Source organism: Oryctolagus cuniculus, chromosome 12 (genome assembly GCF_051225735.1).
Source record: "Oryctolagus cuniculus isolate XC-2025 breed Fujian yellow rabbit chromosome 12, ASM5122573v1, whole genome shotgun sequence".
NCBI classification, from domain to species: Eukaryota; Metazoa; Chordata; class Mammalia; order Lagomorpha; family Leporidae; genus Oryctolagus; species Oryctolagus cuniculus.
The window spans coordinates 106180782-106202567 of NC_142878.1; the positions used below are offsets into that span (position 1 = coordinate 106180782).

At 60.3% G+C, this 21786-nt stretch overlaps 1 protein-coding gene across 1 annotated transcript; it reads right to left on the bottom strand.

The window, feature by feature from the left end:
- Positions 1–729: 729 nt before the first annotated feature.
- On the bottom strand, positions 730–18677 carry CHRNB4 (cholinergic receptor nicotinic beta 4 subunit). The gene is made up of 6 exons (XM_070054621.2): positions 18468–18677; positions 13610–13758; positions 7856–7900; positions 7664–7773; positions 5652–6588; positions 730–1696 (listed from the first exon to the last, which is right to left on the bottom strand). The coding sequence occupies exons 1-6, from the start codon at positions 18523–18525 to the stop codon at positions 1556–1558; spliced, it is 1440 nt and encodes a 479-aa protein (XP_069910722.1). The 5' UTR covers positions 18526–18677; the 3' UTR covers positions 730–1555.
- Positions 18678–21786: the final 3109 nt, after the last annotated feature.

Sequence of the window (21786 nt, forward strand, 5' to 3'; positions counted from 1 at the left end):
CTGCAGGCAGCGGCTTTACCCACTACGCCACAGCACCGGCCCCCGCAACCCAATTTTTAAAATGAGCAAGAGTTAAGCAGACACTTCAACAAAGAGGATAGACAGAAAACAAAACAAAAGCACACGAAAAGATGTTCAAGATCACCAGCCATTGCGAGGAATATAAATACAAACCAGGGTGATGTACCTGTCCATGGCCACGAGAGTGGCTACAATTTAAAAACGCTAATACCAAGTGCAGACAAGGACAGAGAGCAACTGAGTCCCTCCTGCTTTGCTGGCCAGGACGCCACTGGCATTATGGCTTGATCATTTCTTATAAAAGTATGCACGCGCGTGTGCCATATAAGCCAGAAATCACACCCAGGAGTATCTGGAGAAAAGGAAACTTTTGTTCAGGCACAATCCTAGCCGTGAACGTGGAGCAATTCTATTCCTAACTGGCCCAAACTGGAAAGAGTCCAAATGGGCTTCAACACCCACACAAGGGCATCCGGCTCAGCTGCCGAACCAACAAACCCAACCCTCCGAAGGGTCTCAGGGGCTCTGCCAGTCTGCAAAGCCTGCACACGCACGAGTGCACTTAAATGGTGCTCTTGAAGAGACTGGCAGCGGAGGTGCAGAAGGGGCGAGGAGTGGAGGGAGTGGGACTGAAAAGGGACAGAAAAAGATGGCTCCTGCCTCCTGCCACACAAAACTACTCAAGTGTTAAGAATTCACCAAGCTAAGCATTATGCGGCCACTTTTATTGTGTATTATAATCCAATAGAATTCTCTGCAGTTCCACTAATATCCCGTATGCTGCTACATGCCAGGCTGTGAACGAGACTGTGTAGAGGAACCACTCAGGACATCAGCCCGAGTGGCAGCGTCTGGGAGCAGGCGGGGGAAGCGGGGATGGCTGCCTGGAAGAAGGGTACCCGTGCATGAGCTGCAAGGAGGAGGAGGAGTCATACATCCATTCAATGAATAATTTATTGGGCACCTGCCACGTGCCGAGCTGTGTCCCAGGCCCTGCTGTCATGGAGCTTGCACTCCACGGCGTGAGATGTGGGTGACCAATGAGCCGCTGAACGAGAGCTGCAGGCAGGGAGGGGGTTGGAAATGTTTCCCCTGCTCTGGGGGGCTGCTCGGAGGAGGTGTCATGGGAGAACAGACCTGGAAAGAGCTTTGGAGGCATGAGGAAGAGCCCGGTTAGAGGTTACAGCAGGTGCAAGGGCTCTGAGCCAGGAAAGACCTCAGAGGGCAAGGGACTAAGGGTGCGGAGAACCCAGTGGGAGGCCAGGGCTGGAGAGGTGGGCGGCGACGGTGGTGCCGGCGGCCATGTCCTTCTTCCCGCTGCAGGTACAAGAAGACAGCCGGCGCCTCCTGCTGGGGTTTCCTGCAAGGCACTGCAAGGGGGCAGCGCAGGTGCCCGCTCCACGCCCGTCCTGAGTGGCTGGCAGTCACGTACGCACTGAGGGCCTCATGAGCCATGACCCAGGAGCAGGCGGCCACCTGCCCGCCTGTCCGTGCTCAGCTCACTCCCCCAGGGGCCTGTGGACAGCCGGGTGGCCTAGGCACCCTCGGAGGGCGAGTGGGTCTGGAAGAGGGGAGGCAGGAAGAGCCCCACGGTGCCCAGGACGCACACGAACACGAAGACCCACAGGAACAGCCGGTCGACCACCATGGCCACGTACTTCCAGTCCTCGACAACCTGCAGGCAGACAGCGAGCTGGTTACGGGTGCCGGGCACGGGCGCCTCCCTCCCCGGGGTCAGGCCCCCCCTCTGTGTCCGGGGGGCCCCTTGGGTCACAGGCTCGGAGCCCCACCCCAGGTCTGGGCCTCTTTGTCCTCTGATGCCACCAGTCAGCTCCCACCACCACCCAGGGTGCTGCCGAGCCCCCCCCATCCCCAACACCAGGTACCTTGGATTGAACACAGGAATAGGAGGTGTCACTCATGCCACAAACGACATGGAAACAACACGTGTGCTCATGAAGAAATGATGCCCAGACTTTCCAAAACGTTGGCACCAAAACGCACTTGTCTTTTTAATTCCGTTTTCCCATGAACTTTTTTGAAGCCCCCTGGGAGTTTGATCTGGTGCTAGGTAAAGGGGGTGATGCCCGAGGGTCATAAGGCCGCTTCCTCTTGTTTTTACCCCAAGCCCTCTCTGCCTAAAGGGAGACTTGGGGTGCGTCCAGCCCAGTGGGGACTTGAAGAACACCTGGAAATCCGTTCACTCGTTCCCTTCTGCTCTGCTGAAGCCCCTCCTCCCTGGTCTTCAGAGACCCGGCTGTGGGTGTGGCCTCCAGAGGTGCCACTCCACCTGCCTGCTGCATGGTCCCCGGGGCCGGCCGTGGAGCTGGAAATGCCAGCAGCAACAGGCAAACTGGTGGTCAGTGACCTGGTTTGTCAGGGGCGTGAGCCTTCCTGCAGGTGAATCCTGCATTAACCCCGCCCCCAAGGCCCCAGCCGGACACCACCGCTGCCTGTCCCCGGTACACGGCTCTGTGGGGCGCTCCTTAGCTTTCCTGGGGTGCTTTGTGCCAGCCCCAATTTGAAACAGCTTTTGTTTTCTTTTTTGGGGGTGCATGGGTTCTTTCTCCTCTCTCGGTAGATTTTCGGGCTATTTATAGTGACCAGCTAATCACCAGCGGGTGCAAGAGCTGGGCCGAGCACAGGGATCGGAGAAAGCCCAGCACGTGCTCAGGGGGACCAGGGGATCCAAGGCCATCAGAAAGATCTGGGCGCTGAGCCTAGCTCTGCCCAGGGCCAGCTGTGTGACCCCGGGGCAGGCCAGCAAACCCCTCAGAGCCTGGCTTCTCATAGGCACAATGGGGTTTCTGGTACAAGCCTCTTCACGGGGCACCTGGGAGTGTTAGCCGTAACGTGTGGCTGGAGCTTAATGGGCAATGGTGAGGACAACAGCCGGCCCTGCCTGGCCCCTGCCCTCAAGAGCCTTGCAATTAATGCAGCTGTGAGTGGTGGGGGCGCGAGGGCTCAGCATGGCTGCCAGGGGGCCATGGCAGATCAGTGCTTCTCTCTGTAGGGTGCACACCAGTCACTGGGTATGCGGCTTACAGGGCAGGCTCCCGGGTGCCTCCCCAGAGACCCTGGCTCGGACAGAATGGGTGGCCCCGAAGCTGCATTTTGCAAGTTGCCCAAGGTTCTCATTTAGCCATCAGCCCCAGGCTGCACGCTACTGTCTGGCAGCCAATGAACCGGGTGAGGCGGAGCTCCTCAAAGGTGTTATGCTGAAGACTGGCACCAACACATCAGTGTTCTAGAAGTTAATTCTGACAGTCCTGGAGAGCTGCTCTTCCCACACTGGAGATGCCTAGGACTCCCCTGGGGAGGGGGTGCCCCCCCCCCAACTGGTTAAATGCTGACTCAGCAGATATAGGTCAAATGCAGGGCTCATTCAGCAGCGATGGGGTGGGCCCCGATTCTGCACTCCTGACAAGCTCCCAGGTGTTGCTAGTCTACGGCAAGACTCTGACAGCAACGGTGTATGAGAGCACGCCAAGAAGTTCAGAAACGGCCAGGCTGGCGTAGCAGGTCAAGCTACCACCTGCAGCACCAGCATCCCATATGAGTGCTGGTTCGAGTCCTGGCTGCTCCACTTCCAACCCAGCTCCCTGCTAATGGCCTGGGAAAAGCAGCCCAAGCTGTACCCACATGGGTGACCCTTCTGCAGCTCCTGGCTTCAGCCTGGCTCAGCTCCGGCTACTGAGAGTGGACCAGTGAATGGAAAAACTCTCTCTCTCTCCCTTCCCCCCAACCCCGCTCTGTAACTCTTTCAAATAAATCTTTTTTTAAAAAGTTGATGAAAAAGGGGTATTAGAAATATGAGTTTGGGGCCAGCACTATGGCATAGCAGGTAAAGCCATTGCCTACAATGTCTGCAACCCATATGGGCACCGGTTTGAGTCCCGGCTGCTCCACTTCCCATCCAGCTCTCTGCTGTGGCCTGGGAAAGCAGTGGAGGATGGCCCAAGTCCTTGGGCCCCTGCACCCATGTGGGGGACCCAGGAGAAGCTGCTGGCTCCTGGCTTTGGATTGGTGCAGTGTTGAGGGCATTAGGGGAGTGAACCAGCGGATGGAAGACCTCTTGCTCTCTCTCTGCCTCTACCTCTCTGTAACTCTGCCCTTCAAATAAATAAATCTTAAAAAAAAAAAAAAAGGAATTGCACAGAGCTAAGAAACCAGAGACGCCTTCTTTTCCCCCCTGCAGCTGCTGAGGGGAGGTGCCTCGCTGTGTGCAAAAGCCCGTTCACAGCCTGGGCTGCCATCTGCAGTGACTATCACTACACAGCCTGGGCTGCCATCTGCAGCGACTATCACTACATCGTCCCTAGAAGTCATCCGAGACAGCAGACTCTAGCGTTCCCTGCTTAGCTGCCTGCAAGTAAACTTTAACCTCTTCTCAGGAAATCCGTAAGTCTACTGGTTCCACTTGGGACTGACTGCCCTGGTGGCAACAGCATTTCCAGGGATGTCTCTCTAGCCCCGGGGCCAGTCTGCAGAGGACCAGAGCAGACGCCCCATGCGCCGCCCCAGCCCTGCAGCGCTCCCTAAAGGCTGCAGAGTCCTCTCCCAGCCCCTGGCAGGCGCCTGCACGTCCATTCTCCTTGCCCGAAGGCTTGGTCCAGCCGCAGGGGTGCTTGCTCTCAAGCTGGCCAGGGGGGCGGTCAGCGTCCTGGGGCCTCTCTCAAGTCCCCGGGGCACAGGGGCTGGTGGGCAGGCCTCCGAGGCTTGCACCCCAGAGTCCTCAGGGGTCCCTAACTGGGGGTGGGGGGACTCCCTGGACACCCACAGCTGCAGCCCATCTCCAGCGTCCTCGCCTGGCTCTCTGCTGTCCCCCGCCTGTGCTTGCAGGAACTTGCTCTGCGATCATCGCTGCTCGGTCCTCAGCTCAGGGTCTGCTCTCGGAGAGCCCCAAGCAGACACAATGCGGGGCTTCCCCTGCCCCGCCCACCCGACGCACGCAGCCATAGCAGCGCCCTTGTGCAAGGAGCCTGAGCGTCTGAGAGATGCTGCCAGTTAACTCTGGGGAACCTGGGAGAGGGGGACCGGAGCGGGGCGGGCCAGGGCGGGGCCCGGAGGCAGCGGGCCTGGAGCCGGGGCGGGGTTTGGGGCTAGGGTGGGGTGGGTGGCGGGACGGAGCAAGTGGCGGGGTCTGGGGCCGGAGGCGGAGCTGGGGCGTGGCCCGGAGGGGCGGGCCCGGGTCCGAGGCCCGAGGCGAGACTAGGGCCGGGGTGGGGCCGGGGCTGGCGTAGGGCGGGGTCTGGGGCCGGAGGCGGGGCCGGGGAGTGGCCCGGAGGGGCAGGCCTGGGTCTGGGACTCGAGGAGAGACTGTGGCCGGGGCGGGGCCGGGGCCGGGGTAGGGCGGGGTCTGGGAGCGGGGATGGTGGCGGGGTCTGGAGCCGAAGGCGTGACGGGGGCGAGGCCGGGGCGGGGCCTGGAGGTGCGGGCCGGGGTCTGGGGTCCGAGGTGAGACTGGGGCGTGGCCCGGAGGAGCGGGCCCGAGGCGAGATTGGGACCGGAGTGGGGTCGGGGCTGGGGTAGGGCGGGGTCTGGAGCCGGAGGCGTGACGGGGGCGTGGCCGGGGCGTGGCCCGGAGGGGCGGGCCTGGGTCTGGGGCCGGGGCGGGGCCGGCGACTCACGCTCTGGGCTTCGTCGTCGCTCTTCAAGTGCTGGGCGATGAAGCTGACCCCCTCCAGCGCGTCCTGCACGTCCTGCCGGAACCTCGCCGAGGCCCGGGGCCGGAACTCCCTGGGGAGCCCCGCGGGGGACTTGGCCGCCGCCGGGTTCACGAAGTACATGGGGTCCCCACAGAGACCGGCGGCGTTGGCCTCGGGCGGCGGCGGCGGCGGGCGTGAGCGGCGCGGCTGCGGGGTCTCGGCGGGGCCCGGGCGCTTCATGAACAGGAAGGCGGGCAGCGTGCGCAGGAAGCAGCGCTGGACCCAGGGCGCCATGGTGTGCGTGCTGGGGGAGCGGTGGTGCACGTTGAGCACACACACGCTGGTGACGATGGAGAAGGTGACCAGCACCATGGTGAACATGAGGTACTTGCCGATGAGCGGCACGTCCAGCGAGGTGGGCGGCACGATCTTGGAGATGAGCAGCAGGAAGACGGTGAGCGCCAGCAGCACCGAGATGCACAGCGTCATCTTCTCGCCGCAGTCGGACGGCAGGTAGAAGACCAGGATGGCCAGCGAGGTGATGAGCACGCAGGGCACGATGAGGTTGATGGTGTAGAACAGCGGCTTGCGGCGGATGACGAAGTCGTAGCTCACGTCCACGTAGCTGGGGTCGCGCGGGTTCACCGTCCTGCGCCCCGGCAGCGCCACGATGTCCCACTCGCCGCTGGGCGTGAAGTCGTCCACGAGGGCCGTGGGCGACATAAGCAACATGTCGATCTCCGTGTGGTCGTAGGTCCAGGAGCGGAACCTGAGCGTGCAGTTCTGCTGGTCGAACGGGAAGTGCCGCACCTGGATCTTGCACGCGCTCTTGTAGATGGCAGGCGGCAGCCACTGGATGCTGCCGTTGGAGCGGACCACCACGTTGGTGTAGACGGACACCTCGTAGGTCCCGTCGGCGCTGGCGAGGCACAGGCCAGGGCAACGTGGGGGGATCGCCTGCATGCACCCTCCCGCCCCACCCTGCCCCCTGCAGGGTGGAACTGGCTAGGGCTGCAGGCTTGTTACTGCGCCCACTTCACAGATGGGAATACGGAGGCTCGGAGAGCGTGAGTGGCTCCTTCCAGGGGCCACGGACTAGGAGGAAGCTCAGCTGAGTTTGAACTCAGCCCTGCCCCTCTCTGGACTGCATTCTCACAGCGGCTACTGCAGATGTAATTAGACCTTTACCTCGTTCCACCTACCTAGGGTTTTTGTTTGTTTGTTTGCTTGTTTTTTTTTTTTTTTAATGCTTTGGAAGGCCAGTGCCACCAACACCAGCCCCAACAAAACGATTGAGACTCTCAAGGACAGGAAGGGCATTGCACTAGGGGTGGGCACTGGGCGACTTGGACCAGCTGCACCTGAGCCCCCGTCTGGAACAGGGCATGGTGGGGGGCACTGGCTCTGCTCCATTTCCTTCCCAGCCCGGCACCCCGGAAGCCTGGGGGAGCACACACCAGGCCCAGGGCTGGATTCGGGACCTCTGCCCAGCCCAGCCCTGCCCTCACCTGCCAAGCCCTGGCCAGCCCTGCCCTGCCCTGCCCAGTTTGCCTGGCAGACGCCAGCCCTGGCCAGCCCTGCCCTGTCCAGCCCTGCCCTGCCCTGCCCCGCCCGGCCCTGCCCAGCCCCGCCCTGCCCTGCTCTGCCCAGCCCTGCCCAGCCCTGCCCTGCCCAGCCCTGCCCAGCCTGCCCGCCGGTGCCAGCCCTGCCCAGCCCTGCCCAGCCTGCCCGCCGGTGCCAGCCCTGCCCAGCCCTGCCCTGCTCTGCCCAGCCCTGCCCTGCCCTGCCCAGCCCCGCCCGGCCCTGCCCAGCCTGCCTGCCCAGCCCTGCCCTGCCCTGCCCAGTCCTGCCCTGCCCAGTCCTGCCCTGCCTGGCCCTGCCCTGCCCAGCCCTGCCCTGCCCTGCCCAGTCCTGCCCTGCCCAGTCCTGCCCTGCCTGGCCCTGCCCGGCCCAGCCCCGCCCGGCCCTGCCCAGCCCTGCCTGCCCCCACTCACTTGTTGTAGAGCACTATGTCGGGCAGCCAGACGCGCTTGGCAGGGATCCTCAGGATGTTCACCCCCTCGTAGCGGGAGCTGTCCCAGGCCAGGCGGTAGTCAGTCCACTCCTGAACAACAACGAGGCCCGTCACGCGCTCGAAGGGCAGCGCACAGGGAGACACCAGGGCTGGGGCCCTGCAGGGCACTCACCTGCTTCAGCCAGACGTTGGTGGTCATGATCTGTTCTCGCTCGTTCTGCGGAGGGAAATGGGGTTGCGAGCTCACGCTGCGGATGGCTCTGAGCTCCAGACCAGGGGCCCACAGCTGTCCCAGCCTCGCCCAGGTGGCTCCCCCAGCCCCCCACCCGTCTGCCTGACTCTGCGCCCTCGGACCTGAGTCCTATAGATTGTGCCTCCTCCATGCAGCCCACCTTGTCTGCTTCTGCCCACTCGCCTGCCACCATCACCCGTCTCCTGCACCCCTGCAGTGGCTGCTCCCTGGGCCTCTGCTCCAGGCTGCCTTGTTCTGTTCTCTACAGAGAAGCCGGGGTGAGCCCTTGAAAATCTCAGCCCTGCTCACACACACACCCCCCCCACACACACACACACTGCTTCCCTATCTCACCCAAGGTCAAAGCCGACATCCTAGGAGGCTCAAGTGACCTGTCTCCATCTCGCCTGCCCTCTCCTGTCTCAGCTCATCCCGTCTGCTCACTCCCTCAGCCATGCTGCTCTTTGTCGTCTTCAGGAATCGGCAGTGTCAGGGCGGGAAAGTGGCCTCGTAGTTAGGTCACCAGTTGGGACACCTGAGTCCCCTATCACAGGGCCAGGGTTAGAGTCCTAGGCCGGCTTCCTGCTAATGTGCACCCCGGAAGGCAGTGGTGATGGCCCGAGCAGCTGGGCCCCTGCCACTCACACGGGAGACCTAGATGGAATTCCCGGCTCCTGGCTTTGGCCCAGCCTGGCCCTGGCTGTTGTGGGCATATTTGGGGAGTGACCCAGTCCATGGGAGCTCTCTGGTTGTCTGTCCGTCTCTCCAATGAAACAGAGAAACGCCACCTTATCAGAGAAGGCCTTCCCTCCTGTCCCCCTCTCTGACGTCTGCCCTACTTTTTTTCACAGTCCTTGTCCTCCCTTCTCATGTGTGGTCACCACCTCCTGCCCATGTCGGAGGGAAGAAGGCCCGGGAAGAGTACTGGGTCGTGTCTGACAAGTGATGCACATTTGTGAATGAACCATGAATCTTACGGGAATAATCCAGGCCACTGTTGCCTCATTTCTCACCTGACCACTGTGAGACCCTCCTAACCTGTGTCCATGCACACACATGCACACACACGCATGCGCGCACACGTTCTCCCATGTGGCTGGAATGAACTTTCCGGAGTTCCTGCCATCGTCCCCCTCAAACCTGCCCCTGCTAGGTCCCCTCACATACAGGACAAAAGCCGAGGCCTCCACGACACCCACTCTCCCAGCCTCCCGCCGCCTCCCGGCAGGCCTGCCCTGGCTCTCCCAGCGAGCCCTGTACCCTCGGTCGGAGCCCGCTCTCCTGGGCGCCATGTGCCAACTCGTCTGGTCTTCCCCCTCCCACCGCTCCTCCTCTGTCTCATCCCACTGCACGCCTGCCGCAGGCTCATGGCTTGTACCTGAAGCCACACGGCACACACGGTGGCTCCCGGCAGGCGCCCAGAGCAGGGGCAGGGGTCACCTTCACCTCGTCTGCACTGCTCTGTTCAAAGCAGGTTTGTGTCCTTCTGGGTGGCCCTCTTGGGGTCCCAGCTCCTAAGTGGCACCCCAGCGCCCACCACATCCCTCCAGTCCTGGGCATGCTTCCCGCTGCCCCCGGCACTTGTGATCAGCCTCTCAGCCTCTGGGTCCTCTCTCCACCAGCCCTCCAGGGTCACCTCACCCCTGAGCCCCAGGGCCAACTGTATCCCAACCCCCAGGGTCACCGCACCCCTGACCCCCAGGGCCACCTGTATCCCAACCCCCAGGGTCACCCACACCCCTGACCTCCAGGGTCACCTGTACCCCAGACCCCAAGGTCACCACACCCCCGAGCCCCAGGGTCACCTGTATCTCAACACCCAGGGTCACTGCACCCCCGAACCCCAGGGTCACCTATACCCTGACCTCCAGGGTCACCTGTATCCCGACCCCCGGGGTCACCTGTACCCCCGACCTCCAGGGTCACCTGTACCCCAACCCTCAGGGTCACATGCACCCTGACCTCCAGGGTCACCTGTATCCCGACCCCCAGGGTCACCTGTACCCCAACCCCCAGGGTCACCTGTACCCCAGACCCCAAGGTCACCACACCCCCGAACCCCAGGGTCACCTGTACCCCCAACCTCCAGGGTTACCTGTACCCCAACCCTCAGGGTCACTGCACCCCCAAACCCCAGGGTCACCTGTACCCTGACCTCCAGGGTCACCTGTATCCCAACCCCCAGGGTCACCCACACCCCTGACCCCAGGGTCACCTGTACCCTCAACCCCTAGTCACCTGTACCCCGAACCCCAGGGTCACCTGTACCCCGAACCCCAGGGTCACTTGTAACCTGGCCCTCATGGTCACCCATACCCCTACCTCCAGGGTCACCTGCACTCCGACCTCCAGGGTCACCTGTACCCTGATCCCCCAGGTCACCTGCACCCCTGACCTCCAGGGTCACCTGTACCCCAGACCCCCAGGTTCACCAGTACCCCGACCCCCAGGGTCACCCACATCCCTGAACCCCAGAGTCACCTGCACCCTTTACCCCCAGGGTCACCTGTACCCCGACCCCCAGGGTCACCTGCACCCCTGACCCCCAGGGTCACCTGTACCCCTGACCCTCAGGGTCACCCACACCCCTGACCCCCAGGGTCACCTGCACCCTTGACCCCCAGGGTCACCTGTACCCCTGACACCCAGGTTCACCCATACCCCGACCCCCAGGGTCACCCGCACCCTTGACCCCCAGGGTCACCCACACCCCTGACCCCCAGGGTCACCCACACCCCTGACCCCCAGGGTTACCTGCACCCTTGACCCCCAGGTCAAGGGCCTGCTCCTGCCAGGACTGGCTGTGGCCTCCAATTACCTTTTAAATAGATTTTGGTGGTTTTTTTTTTTTTTTTGCATTTTTTCCAGTTCTAACTGTTTTTGAAAGCTGGAAACCTCTGTGTGGAAGACACTTCTTTGACAGCCGAGTGTGATTTACGTGGAGTGAAATGCACAGGTCTGCAGCGCAGGTTGGTCAGTTCTAACAAAGGCATCGAAAAGCACCTCCTGTCAAGATCTAGAACATTGCTACCGTCCAGAACGTTCTCTGGCGCCTCATTCTGTCCCTCTCTCCCCCGACTCCCCCAGCAGCTGCTACCTGTGCCGGGGGACCTGGGTACAGGCCCTGGCTCCCTCCCCTAAAAACTGCTCCAAAGGCCTGCTGGTCCTTGGCCTGTTCTCTAGAAACTTCCATCTGTAAACTGTGCCAGTAACCTGGCCTCCTCAAAAAACAAACCCTGAAAAAGAAAAGAAGAAAAAACAAAACCCAAGAACTAACATTTGCTCTGCATCCAAGCTCTCAGAGACCCGACAGCCCTCGTGGGGAAGAAGTCACAGGGTGGGCGCTGGCAGCTGTGTCCCCGCCGCTGGTGGCATCTGTCAGCCCCCGGGGCACACGGAGCAGGACTGGCATGGGCGGCCCAAGCCAGAGCTGCCTGCCCGCTCCCCCTCCCAGGGCGCAGCAGCTGGGCGGCAGCTGGGCTCACCTCGCTAAGCAAGCAGCCCTTGGCTGGACAGCGAGACCCAGACACCAGCCTGGCCGGCCTGACTGGGAGAGGGGCAGGCTGCAAGCGAGAGAAACAGAGCGGACAGGGCCCCACTCCCTCCCCAGCCTTGGGCCAGGCTTCCTCCTTGGGGATGGGCCAGCCAGTAATTTGGCCAGGAGCCTCTCCAGCAGGGGCTGGGCCGGTGGGCCAAGTGTGCTGGGGAGAGAGGCTGGGGGGAGGGGGTTCTCTGCTCCCCCAGGCCAGACATGGCCCCCAGACTGCTCCCCAGGCTGCTGTGACCCACGGGGGCGGACAGGGAAGGTTTACAATGGACCAGGGCTCCCTGGTGTACCCCCAACTCAGAGACAACAGCTACAAGGAGGAGGGGATTCCTTGGCACCCCGCCCCACATCCTCGGAGCCTGATGTCACTCTAACTGAATACGAGGAGCCCAGGGAGGAGAGAGGGAGACCTCAGCCCGTGGTTCCCCCATCACAGGGCCTGGTTCAAGTCCTGGCTCCTCCACTTCAGACCCAGCTTCCCGCTAACGTGCATCCTGGGAGGCAGCGAGTACTGACTCAAGTGCTTGGGTCCCTGCCACCCTGTGGGAGCCTGGATGCAGCTCCAGGCTCCCAGCTTTGGCCTGGCCCAGCCCTGGCTGTTCTGCACATTTGGGAAGTGAACCAGCAGATGGAAGCTCTCTGTCTCTGCCTCTCTTCATCTGTCTGCCTTTTGAATAAAACAAAAATAAATAAACAAAATTAAAAAAAAAAAAAGAAGGGCCAACGCTGTGGCGTAGCAGGTAAAGCTGCCACCTACAGTGCAGGCATCTCATCAGGGCACTGGTTCAAGTCCCGGCTGCTCCTCTTCCAATCCAGCTCTCTGCTATGTCCTGGGAAAGCAGTAGAAGATGGCCCAAGTCCTTGGGCCCCTGCACCCGTGTGAGAGACCCCAAAAAATCTCCTGGCTCCTGGCTTCGGATCAGGACAGCTCTGGCTGTTGTGGCCAATTAGGGAGTGACCCAGCAGATGGAAGACCCCCCCCCCCTTCCTCTGCTTCTCTGTAACTCTGCCTTTCAAATAGACAAATAAATCTGAAAGAAAGAAAGAAAGAAAGAAAGAAAGAAAGAAAGAAAGAAAGAAAGAAAGAAAGAAAGAAAGAAAGAAAGAGAGAGAGAGAAAGGAAGGAAGGAAGGAAGGAAGGAAGGAAGAAAGAAAGAGAGAGAAAGAAATTGAAAGAAAGAAAGAAAGAAAGAAAGAAAGAAAGAAAGAAAGAAAGAAAGAAAGAAAGAAAGAAAGAAAGAAAGAAGAAAGAAATTGAAAGAAAGACCAAGCAAAAGATTTGCCATTTCCAGCCATGGACGTTGTCACGTGAGCATTTCACATTTGGCGCTGTGGCCGCCACCCTGTGACTGTGGAGGAAAACGAAGAGAAGTGCAGCCATGGCACTGCTGACAATGACCTGGAATCCTGACATCATGGAATAACTGAATTAAGACTTAATGCCGGGGCCGGCATTGTGGCATAGCAGGTAAAACTGCCGCCTGCAGCGCTGGCATCCCATGTGGGTACCGGTTCAAGTCCCGCTGCTCACTCCCGATCCAGCTCTCTGCTGTGGCCTGGGAAAGCAGTAGAAGATGGCCCAAGTGCTTGAGACCCTGTACCTGCGTGGGAGACCGGGAGGAAGCTCCTGGCTCCTGGCTTTGGATTGGCGCAGCTCTAGCCATTGTGGCCAACTGGGGAGTGAACCAGTGGATGGAAAACCCCCACCACCACCTCTCTCTCTCTCTCTCTCTCTCTCTCTCTCTCTCTCTGTCTGTGTAACTCTTTCAAATAAATAAATAATTTTTTTTTAACAGAAGACTTACTGCCTCCCACTGGCCCCAGACGCCGGCCTCTCTCCTCGCATTCACTCCCTGAATAGCTACGCCTAGATCCCGGGACCATGGATTTGCTGGGGCTCGGCTCACTGGTGCCCCAGGCAGAGGCCAGCTAACGGCACGGGCAGCTGTACAGAGTGAGCCTCAGAACATAGGGGCAAGGGCAGGGCTCCCCACAGCCAGGCGGATTCCTTAATGTATGGCTAAGGATCAGATCCTTATCGGGATCTTGCCTGGAAATCGGGCAGTGACCGGAGCGTCCAGTCAGCCGACTCCCAGCCCCACAGGCTCAGCGGCCGCTGTCCCCCCTCTCCTGCCCGCCGCACCTACCACGCTGATGAGCTGGGCCAGAGAGAGCTGCAGGTGGATGGAGATGAGCTGCGAGGAGCTGGTGGCCGGGCGGATCAGGTTGTTGTAGCGGGTCTTGTTCAGGAGGTCATCCATCAGCTTCTCCTCGGCATTGGCCATGCGGCAGTCCCCTGGGGAAACACACTTGGTCAGACCCTGCCACAGCTGATGGCAATGGCCAGGGACTACAGCTGGCCTCCCCTTGGGGGCTTCAAGTTAAATACAAGGGGGGTTTCTTTTAAAGATTTATTTATTTGAAAGAGTTCCAGAGAGAGAGAGAGAGAAAGAGAGAGAGAGAGAATATGAATATCTTCCATCCACTGGTTCACTTCCCAAACAGCCACAGTGACTTGCGCTGGGCCAGGTTGAAGCCCAGAGCCAGGAACTACATCCGGGTCTCTCATGTGGGTGGCAGGGGCCCAACTACTTGAGCCATCACCAGCTGCCTCCCAAGGGTGCACATTAGCAGGAAACTGGATCAGGAGTGGAGCTGGAACCCTGGCACTTCAACATGAGATGTGGGCATCTCAAGGTTTATTTTTCTATTTTTATTCTTTCAAAGGCAGAGTGACAGAAAGAAAGACAGAAAGATTCTTCCACCCACTGGTTCACTCCCCTGGCGACAGCCAGGGCTGGGCCAGACTGAAGCCAGGGGGCTGGAACTCAGTCCAGGTCTCCCATGTGGGTGGCAGAGGCCCAGGCACCTGACCCATCATCTGCTGCACGTTTGCAGGAAGCTGGATTGGAAGTGGAGGCAGGACTCAAATTCAGACACTCCAAGGTGGGGTGCTGGTGTCCCGAGTGACAGCCTAACAACTGACCAAGAGGGATCTTCACCACTGGGCCGAACCCCCCCCCCAACCACGACAGAGCCCAGCTCTCTCCCCAGACACTGCACCTCTTCCTTCTCTCGTCCCCTCTGGCCATGAGCACACCCCTGCTCTAAGCACCTGCACCCCAGACTGGGCACCAACTCCTCACCGCCAGAGCTGGGGGCAGCCTGTGCTGGTTTTTTTTTTTTTTTTTTTTTTTTTTTTGACAGGCAGAGTGGACAGTGAGAGAGAGAGAGACAGAGAGAAAGGTCTTCCTTGTCCATTGGTTCACCCTCCAATGGCCACTGCGGCCAGTGCACCGTGCTGATCCGAAGCCAGGAGCCAGGTGCTTCTCCTGGTCTCCCATGCGGGTGCAGGGCCCAAGCACTTGGGCCATCCTCCACTGCACTCCCAGGCCACAGCAGAGAGCTGGACTGGAAGAGGAGCAACCAGGACAGAATCCAGCGCCCTGACTGGGACTAGAACCCGGAGTGCCGGCGCCACAGGTGGAGGATTAGCCTATTGAGCCACAGCACCGGCCGGCCCGTGCTTTTTCTAAAAAGTGCACAGGGCTGTGCAGGGGCTGGTTCCGATTTAGACCTGCAGGGCACGAGGTCCCTCTGAGACACCAGAAGCCAGGGCCCAGCGGTCCTGATCTGGAGCTTAGAGGAGAAGGCTCAGCTCAGAGCCAGGTCCGAGACCCAGCCCCAGCGCAGCCTCCCTGGGGGGCCTGAGCCCCCATAGCCTCAGGGCTGCCCCCCCATACCCCGATCTCTCTCCGAGTGGCATCTGCCCCGGGCTCCTCTCCCTCACATGTCTGGGGGTGAAGGGGAGGTCCTCCTTGGGTGCTCTGAAGTCTGCAGAGAGAACGTGTTGGGTGCAGGTGGGGCTGTGCTGGGGAAAGAGGGAGACTCCCAGGAAGTCTAGGAGCAGGAAGAGAGATGGAGGTGGGGGAGGAACCAGGACTGGGCAGAGACGGAGGGAAGTGGAGAGAGAAGGGAGGCAGGGATGCTGGCCGGGGGCTGCCCAGCTCACCAGGGACGGAACTCAGGTCTCATACTCCCCCACCCCCACTGTGAGTCCCACTGAAAACCCCTCCCTCTGAGCACGGCCAAGGAACCCAGAGCATGGAGGTCCCAATGGAGCAAGCCGGAGGCCGACTCCGGCTGGGTGCTGGGCTGGACACTCGGCCACAGGGAGCAGCCGCTGCCCAGCCGCCTGCATGCGCTTTCCAAGTCGCTGCCCATCTGGAGCAGATGCAATATTTAGCGCCTCGCAAGAGGCTCCAAGTGCACCTGCCACCCCTCCCCCACACCGCCCCGGGCTCTGCAGAGGGGAGTCCTGGGGAAGCTTGGCCTAGATTCTCAGCCCCGCCCCCTCATACCCCAGCCCCTCTCCCAGAAGCCAGCTGCTTGGATACCCCGGAAGATGGCTCTTGTCCCAGGCTCTAACCGGGTGCCCCCTGCAGCCTTGCTTTAACACTGCATCTATGCCATGGACCCTCACTGATGGACAGGGCTGCAGCCTGTCCAAGCCCATCTGGCACATGGGGGGAGGCTCTGGGGCAGAATCTGCAGCTCTGAGCCCCTGGCCCTGCAGCACCAGGGGAGGCTGGCTCCCGCCTCTCTGCAGCCCCTCGCGGCTGCTCCTCCGGGGCTCCCAGGGCTCATATTCCGGCCCTGAGCCCACCTGACACACTCAGGTTGCTCAGTTCCGGGCTTGTCCTGCCTCTGAGGCACTTAACCAATGACCCCCAGGGGCCAAGTCCCCAAAACCTCAGGCCATCTGGCCCACACCGCTATTTATCAGCACGGGAAACTGAGCCCACAGAAGGCAGAAATGTGTTCAAGGACCCCAGCCAGCAGGGGGCGGAGCCAGGCCAGGGAGCCTCTGTGACACACACCCTCCTAGGTCCCGTGCTTCCTCAGTGCCGAGCCGGCACCACAATCGGCATTGCCTGGGGCGGCGTGCGTGCCCCTGTGTTTGTGATCGTGTGTTATGGGAAGGAGGAGAAGGCTGCTGTGGGCTGGAATACACTCCCACCCCGCCCAGGGCAGCACACCTGTGGGCTCCCCAGCCCAATGTCCTGCCTCCTGCCCCCTGGGAGACCTGGCAGGCCCACAAGGCAAGGGGCCCAGGATAGGGGGAACCTGCAGAGCTAACTTGGGGGTCAGAGTCCAGCCATCACACAGAAGGCCACCACTAGGGGTCAGTCATGACCAGCAATTCTGATGAGGAGTGGGCCCCACCAGCCTGGGTCTGGGGTCTCTGGGGGCCTTTCCTAGAAAAGTGCTCTCTGGCAGCCAGAGCTGGAATTTTAAACTCTGTGAGCGTTCAGTGTAGAAACGCCTATTTCCCACCTACAAACACAGAGTGGGAAAACGGCTCTCCCTACTGTGGTGGAATACAACCTCAGACTCTCACTGGCGTGTGGGCTTCAAAAAGGGAAGGCTTTTCCATCAGCTTTTCCTCTGTCTGCCCTTGACTGATGCAGGAAGTCCCAGAGTCCTGTCTACGAAAAGGCAGCTGACAGAGCTTCTTCAAAGCTGAGCTTTAGCCAGCGCTGTAGCACAGTAGGTTGGGCCTCTGCCTGTGGCACAGGGACCCCACATGGACACTGGTTCGAGTCCCAGCTGCTGCACTTCTGATCCAGCTCCCTCCTATGGCCTGGGAAAGCAGTAGTAGATGGCCCAAATCTTTGGGCCCCTGCACCCGCGTGGGAGGCTTTGGATCAGCTCAGCTCCGGCCGTTGTGGCCAACTGGGGAGTGAACCATTGGATGGAAGACCTTTTTCTCTGTCTCTCCCCCTCTCTGTAACTCAACCTCTCAAATAAATAAAATCTTAAAATAATTTAAAAAAAAAAGATGGCCGGCGCCGCAGCTCAATAGGCTAATCCTTTGCCTGTGGCGCTGGCACCCCAGGTTCTAGTCCTGGTTGGGATGCTGGATTCTGTCCCGGTTGCCCCTCTTCCAGGCCAGCTCTCTGCTATGGCCCGGGAGCGCAGTGGAGGATGGCCCAAGTCCTTGGGCCCTGCACCCCATGGGAGACCAGGAGAAGAACTTGTCTCCTGGCTTCAGATCAGCACGGTGCGCCGGCCGCAGTGGCCTTTGGAGGGTGAACCAACGGCAAAGGAAGACCTTTCTGTCTGTCTCTCTCTCTCTCACTGTCCACTCTGCCTGTTCTAAAAATTTTAAAAATTAAAAAAAAAAAAAAGGTGAGCTTTCATCGCTAACACAGAGCTCACCTGACACCATCAGGGCCTCTCCAGCCACACGCAGACTCCCAGGCTGCACCTCCTGAAATTCCAACCCCGGGAGCTCACCGTGGGGTTCAGGAATCCGGCACGGGGTGACGCCGGCTGTCTCCCCCAGGGCCATGCTTAAGAAACACTGTAGGGACCACACGGACACCTGAGTCGCCAGGTACAGAGATCTAGCATCGCTGTAGAACAAATGGGGAAACTGAGGCCCAGAGAACGCCAGCCCCACCACACCTGGACTCTGCTCCAGGTCTGGGATCCGCCTTCCAGGTGCCACCTCCCCAGCCCGGCCTCAGCCAAGCGCGCAGCCCAGGCTGTCCCCCCAGGGCTGGTGGCAACGCCGTCCGGGGAGGTGCGCCCTCCAATGTGCACTCGGGGCTGGCGAGCTGGGAGGTCCCGGTGGTCGCCTGGCGCCCTCGGCGGACCCGGGAGCTCACCCTTCACCCCGGAGCAGCGGCTTCGCTCGCAGGGGTCGACCTCGTCGCGCTCCGCCCGGGAAGGGCTTTGGGCAGCCGACGGGAGGGCCTGGGCGGGGTCGGTGCCCCCAGCCACCTCGAGCGCTGAGCTCGGCCGAGACCCGAGGGTGGCCCCCACCCCGCACCTCGCAGACCCACCCCCCCTCGGCCCGCCCTCGCGGCCTCGGCCCCGCCCACGCCCCCTCTGGCTGGGACCACCTCGGGCCACTCCCCCGGGTGCGGCCCTCTCTCCCCCAACCTACGGCCGGATCTGCCCGCTCCGCCCGGCGCAGACGCCCCCAGAAGCACTCACCGCGCCCGCAGAGGGCGAGCAGGGAGGAGAAGAGGAGCAGGGGGTGCACGCTCCTCATGGCAGCCGCCGCCAGCTCAGCCGTCGGGTATCGCGCGCCCTAAGCCGCCAGCCGGCGAGTGGCGCTCGCCCGGGTCCCGGAGGGCGAGCGGCGTGGCGGCGGCAGCGGCGAAGAGCTGGCGCTAGGACCCCGCGGAGGGCCCCGCAGGGACGGCCGCTGGGAGCCCCGCCCCTTGGGGGATGGGCGGGGCGACCCGGGGGCGCCCAGGGCCGGCCTGGGCGTGGCCAGGCGCTCAGGTACCGCCCACGAGGGTGTGGCACTCGGGAAGGGTGGAGTCTCCCAGGACCCCTTGCCTAGTTAGGGGGCTGGAACAGGCATCCTGGGGCCAGGGTGGGCAGGCGGCCCAGGGGCGCCACGCTCAGTGCTGCAGGCCCGGGGCAGTGGGCATCGCGGGACAGAGGACAGAGCCGAACCTGGCCAGGACTGGCCCCTCCATCAGGGACCCAAGGGCCCCAGGCAGCTTCCCGCCCCCTGAACCCTGCAAGGTGGCGCAGGAAGGACAGGGGCTGGGGGGGGGGACCCAGGAGAACCCCTTAAAAGACGCTCTGCACCCCTCTCTGGTCCTGTCAGTGTGGCTTCCTGGGGTTGGTCCCCAGACTCTTCTGGCTGTAATCTGACATTCTCACATATGATGTTCAAAAACAAAACAGCGGTGAAACGGAGCTCGCTTTCCCTTCGGGATGGGCGCATCCGCTCCTCCAGACCTGCAGGAACAGGCTTGATAGACAACGTAAATCAAAAAGACTGTGGCCAGGGCTGAGAAGTAAGGTCATCAAATGCAGCCGAGAAACGCTCGCTGATCGGGGCCGCTGGGCTTTGGAAGTCCCCGAGCTGGAAGCTGGGAGCTTGAGTGCACCTGATCCTGGCCCAGGGCTGGGTGGGAGGGAGGCGGCTCTGCTGCCCTGGCTGTGTGGGGTGCATCTGCTCCCCTGTGCACCCCAGCGTGGGAGCCTGAGAAAGCCGCAGAACCTGGGGCACCTGCCCGGCCGTAAGAGCCGAGCTGACCAATACGGGAGGGGAGGAAGAGACGGTCACAGCGTCTCAGAACAGCCTACCGCTGTGCCAGACATAAGGGCAGTGCACAGAGTGTGACAGGACACCGAAGCCACCTTAGCTTGGGGACCATGTGTGGGATGGGTTGAGCTTCGAGATCAGTCCTGACAGTGATGAATTGTAACTCCTCGAGTTAAATAGACCCTGGGAGTCTACACGGAAGAAGATAGAGGGCAAGCCTGATGAGACACACACACACACACACACACACGCACGCACAGGTCCTGAAGCCCAGAACCGGTGACTGTGACCTTGTGAGCAAATGGCCAGGGGACTTTTGCAGGTGCGATGATGCTAAGGAGCCTTGGATGGGAAGATTATCCCAGACCATCTAGGTGGGCCCCGTGTGGTCGCAGGGTCCCAGTGACAAGGACAGAGAGGGTCAGAGTGGGGCAGTGAGACAGAGAGATGGGGACAGGGATTGGGGCGATGCCGCTGTGAGCCTAGGAAAGCCAAGGCAGCCTCTAGAAGCCGGAAGAGACAAGGAGTGGGATATTTCCTGGAACCTCCCAAAGAGACCAGCCCTGCTGACACCTTGCTTTCAGCTCCACAAGGCTGACCTTGGACTTTTGACCTTCAGGTTAGAGACAAAGAAAAAAAAAGTAATTTTCGGCCGGCGCCGCGGCTCACTAGGCTAATCCTCTGCCTAGCAGCGCCGGCACACCGGATTCTAGTCCCGGTTGGGGCGCCGGATTCTGTCCCGGTTGCCCCTCTTCCAGGCCAGCTCTCTGCTGTGGCCGGAGAGTGCAGTGGAGGATGATCCAAGTGCTTGGGCCCTGCACCCCATGGGAGACCAGGAGAAGCACCTGGCTCCTGGCTCCTGCCATCGGATCAGCGCGGTGTGCCGGCCGCAGCGCGCCGGCCGCGGCGGCCATTGGAGGGTGAACCAACGGCAAAGGAAGACCTTTCTCTGTCTCTCTCTCACTGTCCACTCTGCCTGTCAAAAAAATTTAAAAAAAAGTAATTTTCAAAAATATTTATTTTTTTGAAAGGCAGAGTCACGGGGGGCTGGTGGGGGGAAGAGCAAGATCTTTCATCTTCTGGCTCACTCCCGAAACAGTCACAACAGCCAGAGCTGGGCTGATCCAAAGCCAGGAGCTCCTTCCAGGTCTCCCATGTGGACACAGGGGCCCAAGCATTTGGTCCATCTTCCACTGCTTTCCCAGGTGCATTAGCAGAGAGCTGGATCAGAAGTGGAGCAGCCGGGACTTGAACCAGCACTCATATGGGATTCTGTGCTGCAGGCGGCAGCTTTACCTGCTACAGCACAGCGCTGGCCCCAATTAGTTTGAAGCTACTATGTTTCTGGTAATTTGTTATAGAAAGCAATATAACACCTTAACAAAGTTACAGAAATTAACATTCACTAGAAAGGGAGCAAATCAAAATAGTGCACCACCTATAGGATGCAAGGCAAAGGACACAGGTCCCCCTGTGACATTCCTGCCTAAGGTGTATGGCTTGAATCTAGCTGTGAGGATACACTGGGCTACCCCAGATACAGAGATGCTTGGTGATGTAATTGGCTGTCTTCAAAAGCCCAATACAGGAGCGTACCTTGGTTTGCAGCTAAAGTCTACTAAAATACTCAGGGGTGATGGGGTCACATGGTGTTGCAAATGTATTTCCAAATGACGGAGGAGGAAAATTCTTGGTACGGCACTTGAAATTTTTCTGTAAATTTGAGATTTTGCAAAAAGCAAAATGAGCCTACAAACTGAGATCTGAAAACATATGAGGCGATTGAAGGCTAAGAAACAGAGCCAGGATGGCCTTAAGATTCCAGTTACAACATCAGTGTCCCACATTGGCGGGCCTGGGTTCGAGTCCTGGCTCCAGCACCCAACTCCATCTTCTTGCTAATGCAGACCCTAGCAGGCAGCGGTAATGGCCCAAGCAATCGGATCTCTGCTGTTCAAGTAGGAGACTTGGATGAGCTCCCAGCTCCCAGCTTCAGCCCTGGCCCACTCCTGGCAATTGTAGGCAGTGAACCAGTGGATGGGTGACCTCTCTCTCTCTCTGCCTCTCAGATCAAAAGATAGTCAATAAGATGAGATTTACTCCAGATGAAATGAGTTTTTATGGAGCCTGACATATTTTATACAATAAAGAGAAAAAGCTACCCAATTAATTATTGAGGATAGTGTAATTTGGTATCAGACAAATGAGGATATTTAAAAAAAAGAAAGATCCAAGCAGAGGGAGGTG

What these genes read in the sequence shown, in the direction of transcription:
- CHRNB4 (XM_070054621.2), bottom strand. Translation starts at nt 18,525, where the DNA reads ATGAGGAGCGTGCACCCCCTGCTCCTCTTCTCCTCCCTGCTCGCCCTC. An exon ending in CCAACGTCTGGCTGAAGCAG is followed by an intron (nt 7,774 to 7,855) that starts GTGAGTGCCCTG and finishes GTTGTTGTTCAG; the next exon opens with GAGTGGACTGACTACCGCCT. An exon ending in GCGACGACGAAGCCCAGAGC is followed by an intron (nt 1,697 to 5,651) that starts GTGAGTCGCCGG and finishes GTCTGCCTGCAG; the next exon opens with GTTGTCGAGGACTGGAAGTA.